The 8,499-nt window shown below is 42.9% G+C and overlaps 1 protein-coding gene across 1 annotated transcript; it reads left to right on the forward strand.

Annotated features, from left to right (window-relative positions):
- The first annotated feature begins 1,158 nt into the window (after nt 1–1,158).
- On the forward strand, nt 1,159–6,893 carry LOC132993361 (G-protein coupled receptor 135). The gene is made up of 2 exons (XM_061063158.1): nt 1,159–3,586; nt 4,007–6,893. Exons 1-2 carry the CDS (start codon nt 3,417–3,419, stop codon nt 5,349–5,351), a joined length of 1,515 nt encoding a protein of 504 aa, XP_060919141.1. The 5' UTR covers nt 1,159–3,416; the 3' UTR covers nt 5,352–6,893.
- The last annotated feature ends 1,606 nt before the right edge of the window (nt 6,894–8,499 follow it).

The following is an 8,499-nucleotide window of genomic DNA, read 5'->3' on the forward strand; positions in this document are numbered from 1 at the left end:
AATATAAAACAATACGTGTAGTTGTAAATAATACAGGTTTGCAATATGAGGAGGACAAATAAGCTGAAACTATCATAAATATAAAAGGTAACAGTAGACACAGGAACAGCTTATCCACCAGACCATCAGATGTTTAAACAAATAAAACTCACAACATACAGAACATCAAGCCAACCTTATGTTCAATACTCACATGTGAATTTAAAGACTCTATTTCTGCCTCTGCATACTTCTGGATTTATTTATACATTGTTTTTTTATGAAAAAATTTTCTTTAGATTTGTATTGTGTTATTTGTATTTCTTCCTCTCTTACTATGAAATGATCTTTATTTCATTTTAATACATTTTATCCCTTAATTACTTACATATCATATGCTAACCTTTAAATTGGAGCTACCTTGCTAAATACTTCTCACGTTTGCACCCACATTCAGAGGGAGAATTAAACATCTTGAATCTTGCTTCATGAATTTGTTCTTCTTAAATGTTGTTTTCTTTAATGTCTCTTATATGTTTCTTTTTACAGGTATGCTCTTTATGTTGCTGTCATTACTTCAGTTGCAAATCAATCTACAACTGAAAAGAGTATTTATTAGTCGAATTCTGATGATTATATCATTTTGTGAACACAGAAGGCTAAATAGCCTACATCTGTTTGGGGAGAAAATTTGCCAAATTGGCATCATCTTGTGTAGCCTAATGTTAACTTTCACCTTAAATTAAAGAAAAGGTATAAACAGCATTTACAGGTGTATACCCTCAATACTTCTGGTTGTAGTTTAAGTCATAATCTGCATTTTCAGACTATGTGCTGCTGAACAGTTTAGGACATGTTCACAGTTCTCACATTAGAGAGCTTCACACCAGCTGTGGTCAGAAACACACACACACACACACACACACACACACACACACACACACACACACACACACACACACACACACACAGGCTACGGATACATGGGCCTCGAACAGTGCACGGGCTCTACTTTGCAAACACCTCAGTCTTTCGTCATTTATCTCACAGGGGCATTACATTATTGATGCAAAAAAAAATCTATCACCAGTTACCATGGCAACTGTATGAAACGTCACACGAAGCTATGAGCACGTTCGTGCGGAGGGCGTGGTTTCGGAGGGGGGATTGTTGGCAGGTAGAGAGACCCCGAGAGAGAGAGAGAGAGAGAGAGAGAGAGAGAACTGGTGCAGGGTCTTGTTCACACCTGGGTTTAATGCAGCAGGTTTCAGAGCTGTCATTAACGGAGATATAAAAGAAGAGAAGTTTTATTTTGTTCCTTAAAGAGACACATCAACAGAGGAGGAGTCGCCGTCCGTCTGTCTGACCGAGAAGCTTTGATTTTCTTCTCCAGCTGCGTCCTGGAAAAAGAAAAACATCGGACTGTTTTTCTCCTGCTGCTCGTACGAAGGATTTCCAAAAAAAAAAAAAAAAAAAGGCCCAACAATCTGGAAGAAAAATGTACGTCCACATTTATGAGTCTTACGACCTGGAGTCATGATTGATGTTACGGTGGCGTTTCGTTTGTGTGTGTGTGTGTGTGCAGCTTCCAAAAAAACCTTGAGAGGAAAACGCTGACATGATCTGCTCATAGAAACATCAAGAAAACAAACGTTTGGATTGATATGACCGAGAGAGAGGTGCATGATGTTTTCATGTGGACAGTTTTAACACAATGAGCCAAGTTCTGAAGGTAAACGCAGGAAAAGATGAAGTGAATGAAGCATGCACGAATATTATTTAACGTTTGCGTTTATGCAAATTCAGCAAACCTGCGTGAACACAAAGGATGACCTCACACCTTTAAACCAATTACTCTCCGTGGAGTTATTCAATTGTTAACAGCAGGAAAAGTGTGATGCACTTCTACATGTGTTCAACAAGTATTCAGTTATGTTGTGATTGTTTAAAACGTGCAGATGTCTTCAGAAGAAATGCTCTTTGTTTGTGTTTGATCTCCGGATTAATTCAAGGCTAGATTAGACTAACAGTGCATCATTTTCAAATCACTATTGCTCAAACTTTACACAGTGATAGGCCTAAAGATATCCATCTCCACTTATGATGTGTAATTTAAATGATTTAAAAGTTAAAATCTTGAGCAGAAACACGCAATTTAGCACAAATATTTCAACAAAATGTGGAATTATTGCATGTGCAGCTTTAAAAATATGATCCCATCCAGAGGATTTGACTTTAACGTTTAAAAAAAAAAAGCAGACAAGTGGTTGAATTATTGATGAAAGCTGAATGAATGTGACCCAGATGTAATATCTGATCACCATGATGTGTTGTTGCTGTAGGTTGTATATTCAAGGTTAGATAAGGTTGAACAGTGTACAGTCTTCAAATCGTTGTTTTTCGATTTGAAGACTGTCTTTTTGTTTTCCTCAAACTTAACACATGCATCTCTACTTTTTAGATTTCACATTATGGCCAAAAGTGTGACATGAATGTTGTTTTAAAATAGATATGACTCAAAAATGTGAAATTCTTTAAAGTAGGCGGCATAAAAATATGTTTCCATGGAGAATATTTAACTTAAACCTGCAAAAATACAAAAGAGGTTCCAAATATTGAAGTAAAAAAATAAGCCTCAGTAAACTGCACTTGAACGTATGTGTCACAAACGTATATCTCATCAGTTTGATTATAAATAAATGCTCTTTGTATCTCCGCTTTAATTCCGATATCTAAGGTTAGAATTGGTTAAGAAGTGTAGAGGCTGTGTTCAATTTTCACTCCACAAATTTAATATTTACAGAAGTGCACCATTATTTTTAAAACTTTGAAGACTGTGAAAGACACTGATCCATGTAATCGTAAATCATTTGCAAAAGGAGTAACTCCAGGCAGAAAATATAATTTGATAAATCACAAGTTGGAGGTTTAAAAGTCATGAAAAGTCGTTCCTCTTCTCTGAACTGATTCAAAATGTTTCTCTGGTATGTTGTGCTTTAAAAACAGATTTCACCAGAAGTTGTGAAAAGTCGACTGTTAGGTCCAGATGTAAAGAATATTGTAAAGTTGTGAGCTTGGGTTTATGTGACACAGATTATTATTTATATCTGCTGTCGTGCATATTTGATGAACTCAGGCTTCAGTCGGTGACCTCTTAATCCTCCGAGCTGGACGTCAATAGAAAAGGTCACTGGGGATGTTTGTTGTGTGGCGAATGCAAAGACAGTAGCAGTGTTCAGCTTCTATTACGTCTTTTTTTTTCTATCATAAATATTTCTGTTTGATTCGACCGTTATTAAAAAGATTGGCGGGCTGTGGTGATGTCACAGCAGCCAGATTCAGCCTCCGTGGACGTTTCTCTCTTCCTCTGCTGAGGGTAATGAAGCAGAAAAGTACAAATGGACGTTGAGGAGTTGAAGCAGCGCACACTGATCTGAATGGATGCGTGTGAGGCAGGTGTCTTGTTGTGTTGTTTCTGTGCGCACTCATCGATGGATCCGTCTGTTAGCACGGCCCTGTGGGGCAGCGGGGGCGCCAACTACACGGCTGACACCTCAGCTCCGAGCTTCACCCACCAGCTGAGCACCGCCTCACCTGTTGTACCCCGGTGAGTCGCTCTAAACACCGTCCTCGTCTCTCCTCTTTCCTTTTTGTGGTTTCCTTCGTCTCAGGCAAACGATGTGAAACCCCGCACAGGTTACACGGCAAGAAAAATAACATTTATGTCGCTTTCACACTTTCACACAAAACTCCTGAAAACTTCATGAAAAATTTCAGGGTGAGCTGCATGTGTGAACGCAAACAGCCAAACTGGTGATGTGAGGACACAGCAGGAAATATTCCGGAAAATTCACTGCAAGGGAGCAAGAGGGGTCCGTGATGTTTATATCCTGCGACTGGAGAACGGTCATAGACTGTATGCACTTAACTAATGAAAGTGTTCTTCTCTGCTCATTTGTTGATATTCTGAATCTGTCAGACTGATCATAGATTTGATGTCCCTCTTTTCTTTCATTTGGTTCTCTAGGGTTGTTTCCATAATGACCGGTCTGGTGACCACCGGCTCCGAGTCCACAGTGGGAACCACAGGAAACCTTTCCACCTTCAGGGACCATATCGAGAACGAGCTGAACCGGCTCCACCAGGCGTCCACTCCTTCAGTGCTGAGCGCCTCCGAGAGTAACTCGGTCCTGCGGGGCATCACGGTGGCAGCTCAGGCCCTCGTCCTCCTCTCCATCTTCCTCCTCTCCAGCCTGGGGAACTCGGCCGTCGTCATCGTCATCATCAAACACCGACAGCTCCGAACCGTGACCAACGCTTTCATCATGTCGCTGTCGCTGTCCGACTTCCTCACGGCCGTCCTGTGCCTGCCGTTCTCCTTCGTCATGCTCTTCAGCAAGGACGGCAGCTGGATGTTCGGCGACGGTTTCTGCGTGGCGAACGGCTTCTTCAACACCTGCTTCGGCATCATCTCCACGCTGACGATGACCCTGATCTCCTTCGACAGGTACTACGCCATCGTCAGGCAGCCGCAGGCCAAAATAGGACGGCAGAAAGCGACGCAGCTGCTGGTAGCCGTGTGGTTGACCGCAGTGGTTTTCTCGATGCCTTGGTATCTTTTGGTCCGAACGCCGACGGAGATCCACAAGCAAGGTTTCTACCACTGCATGTACGTGTTCCACTCGGGGACGTCCCGCATGGGGACGGCCTACAGCATCTGCCTTATCGTCGTGTGCTACCTGCTGCCCTTCTCCCTCATGTGTTTCTGTCATTACAACATCTGTAAGACAGTTCGGCTAACGGAGATCCGAGTCAGACCCGTGACCACATACGCGTACTTGCTGCGCTTCTATAGCGAGATGCGGACAGCCACCACCGTCCTGATCATGATCGTTTTCATTATTTTTTGTTGGGGGCCGTATTGTTTGATGGGCTTGATAACGGCGATGGGGAACTTCACGTTCAACCCCGCGATGGACACGGTGGCTATCTGGCTCGCCTGGGCTAACGGAGCGATCAACCCTCTGATCTACGCCCTGAGGAACCCCAACATATCCATGCTGCTGGGGCGCAGCAGAGAGGAGGGCTATCGCACCAGAAACATCGCCGCCTACCTCTCCAGCCAAACCCAGAACCGCGAGATCCGGCACAACCAAGCCGAGAGAATCAGGGACCGCTACGTGAGCCGCGTCGGGGTGAACAACAACAGCCGGCTGTCGAGTTCAAGTCCGGGAAAAGGAGGAGGAGAGGTGGCCATGTGGGCGTGTAAAAACCCCGCAGTGTTCTTCTGCAGGGACGCCCAGTCGGACACGGTGGCGGTACCCAACTCTGTCTGCACGCCCAAGATGAAAACAGCCGACACGAGCCTGTGACTGCTCTTAACCATCAAATGAGACGTTAAACCCCGTCTGTGTGTTGTGGATCTGTACGTACACCAGTTTGTGACGTTTCTTTGGAAAAAAAATATTTATGTCAGAAAACTGTTTAATATGTTTATATTCTCCTCATCCGAGTAGTTGTGTTTGCAGAACTGTTTACACCACGTGGGAACTTTTATAAGAAGTTGAACAAGAGATAATGACGGTTAGAATAATTATTTTAAAGTCTTTTTGAGGATCAGGTGGACAAAATGAATCCCCTCCATGTTTTATGAATAGGAGAGGAGATGCAACACTTTTAGAAAAAGCCTGATAAATGTGCTACAAAGGTCTCAATGTCAGTATTTTTTCAAATGTAAAAGCAGCATGTTGACCTGGAGAACATACAACATCCTTTACCTCTCATGCTTCAGTGTACTTTAACGTGTCATCTTCTGTTCGGACTCGTCGATTATTTTAAACGTCTGAAGAAGGCAGTGTTCAGGATGGAGTGGAGCTCACCTCAGCCTTCACTTCAAAATCACACATTGACTCATCCTGACTTCACACAGATTTTTTTTTTTGACCAGGTAGCAGGGAGGAGAAAGTCCAACTAAAGTAAGCCAGGTTGAATGGATTCCAACGTTTGCATTCACACATGCAGCCCTCCTGGACAATTTTGAGGAGTGCAGTGTTTTTGTTAAAGCGGCTTTGAGCTGACTTTGGGGTTACGTTGTGCTTTACATTCTGTCTCCATTGGGTCTTGCTGTAATGGCTGCATCATTATTAGCCCCGTTTCCTCCAAGCGGTCCGGTTTGTTTCAGTACAGTTTGGTACGGTAAACCCTCATCTTGGCGTTTCCACAGCCAAATGTACCCTCACACATCACTAAACAGCGGCGCGACAAAGTGTAGACAACTAATAAATCCAACAAAGAAGAAGAATAATATGAACTAAAATCAATGATTCCTAGAAAGGTCTGAGGCTGTCCATGGGGAGGAGCTACGTGCCTCAAATCCACAGGATGTTTCATCATGATGCATTTTGTGTTTGTCCTTTATTACCGCTGTTGCACGGGAAGTGAAGACAATTTCGACCAATCAATGGACTGCAGTGTGTCCAGCTACAACTTGCATTACTCTTTGCACCCCAACAGAAAGGAACCAAAGAAGTAGGAAGGTACAGATCAGTAACTGTGGTACCATTCCCAACTTTTGACAGTGGAAACGGCAATAAATGTGTAATGTACCGAACGGCGCTGAACCGGACCGCTTTGTGGAAACGGGGCTGTAGTCCATTACAGAGAGTTCTTTGGTCTGTCTCCTTTTGCAAACCGCTCCTCATCGTTGTGTTCATGCTCAGCCTCTCACATCAACAAACCTCTGACACTGTGCAGCCTCTCCAGTAGCTTCACGTTCTGCTCCACCTGAGCTGCAGGAAAGAGGATCCAGGTGCCAATCGGGAGGACTTCTTGTCATCTCATTGGTCTGCCTGCACGTATAAATGTCATCCCAACTATTTTGTCAACAATAAAGAAGTTGCATTTGTATTTTTAAATTGCATTTGCAGATTCTGGTTTTTTTCACCTAAAATGTTTATGTCTACATCTCCTCTTCATCACTGAGAAGAAGCTAACTCTAACTCTAAGCTAACATTTCTAATATAAACTTTCTAATAAAATATCTGCTACTGTGAAACTGTTGTTGAACAATAATGTCATGACATGTTCTTGTTGAGTTTTACATTTTGTTAATTTCAGTGTTTAGATTTTATTTCCAACAACTGACATATTAGCAGTAGGCTACATTAAAAGATTCAAATTTGACAATTAATAACAATAATACTGAACATTAGCCCACTGTTTGTGCCTTTTTGCATTGTAGGTATGCTGCTTGCATTTAAGGTTAAAGGTTAGAAACGAAGGTTGGGGCGCCGGTGGCCGAGTGGTTGGGGCCAGCGCCCCATGTGCAGAGGCGTTGGTTTCTGACTCTATCCACTGTCCTATCACTAAAATAATACAGAAATAAAAGAGGTTATAATTTTAAAGACCAACATAATTATATATTTATTATTATTATAAATTTTAAATATATTTCATGCAATATGACTTCTGACTGTACAGTAGGTCAGGTTGATGCTTTATGTGTTTTTTTTATCAATGGCTGTAATGCAGATTGTGTCCTGCAGAGGGAGCTGCAGGACACTAAACTTCCAGCCTTGTCTCGCAGAGGCAGAACAGATTTTAATGCTCACACTGATGTTTGATTGTTGACCCCGTGCTGAAGCAGCTGCAGGTGGCGGTGGTGTTTTTTGTTCCAACATTTCCAGCTCATTAACCCTGAAAGGAGCCTCGACCTGCACAGGTGAGCGTGTCAGGAAAAACAAACTGTTAGTGTGACAGCTTCACTCATAATGAGTTTCTCCTGACATCAACCTGCCGTTTGACTCTGGAGACAAAAGAACGAACATTGTGTGTGTGTGTGTGTGTGTGTGTTTCCATGTGTGTGTGTGTGTTTGTGTGTGTGAGTGAGTGTGTGTGTATGTGCGTGTGTGTGTTTGTGTGGGTCTTTGTGTGTGTTTCCATGTTTGTGTGTGTGTGTGTGTGTGTGTGTGTGTGTGTGTGTGTGTGTGTGTGTTTCCATGTGTGTGTGTGTGTGTGTGTGTGTGTGTGTGTGTGCGTGCGTGTGTTTGTTTGGGTCTTTGTGTGTGTGTGTGCGTGCGTGCGTGTGTGTGGGTGGGTGGGTGGGTGTGTGTGTGTGTGTGTGTGTGTGTGCTGGAATGTCACCTGGCTTCATATCACACTCACGCACGGTACAGACAGGGAACCACTGAGGTATTCACGGCACTCTCATGACGTCCGATGATGCAAGATAAAACAAGCTGTAAATTATACGAATTAGTAGACAGACATTATGTTTCCTTTGGAGATAGACCTTTTAATAACAACACATCACAATGCATGCTTTATGTCCGCCCATGTTACTCACACACACACACACACCTCGTCTGTGTCTTCTCTGAATATAATAATCATGTTGTAATACAGGAAGTGGTGGAGGATGAGTCCAGAAGCTCCAGTCTGAGTGTAGATCTGAAATATTCTAATGCAGAAATGAGATTATTTTCAATCAGAGGGAGAGAATGATGGTGCCTTCATCAGAGA

The sequence above is a fragment of the Labrus mixtus genome, chromosome 18 (assembly GCF_963584025.1).
Source record: "Labrus mixtus chromosome 18, fLabMix1.1, whole genome shotgun sequence".
Taxonomy (NCBI): domain Eukaryota; kingdom Metazoa; phylum Chordata; class Actinopteri; order Labriformes; family Labridae; genus Labrus; species Labrus mixtus.

What these genes read in the sequence shown, in the direction of transcription:
- LOC132993361 (XM_061063158.1), top strand. Translation starts at nt 3,417, where the DNA reads ATGGATGCGTGTGAGGCAGGTGTCTTGTTGTGTTGTTTCTGTGCGCAC. An exon ending in GCCTCACCTGTTGTACCCCG is followed by an intron (nt 3,587 to 4,006) that starts GTGAGTCGCTCT and finishes TTGGTTCTCTAG; the next exon opens with GGTTGTTTCCATAATGACCG.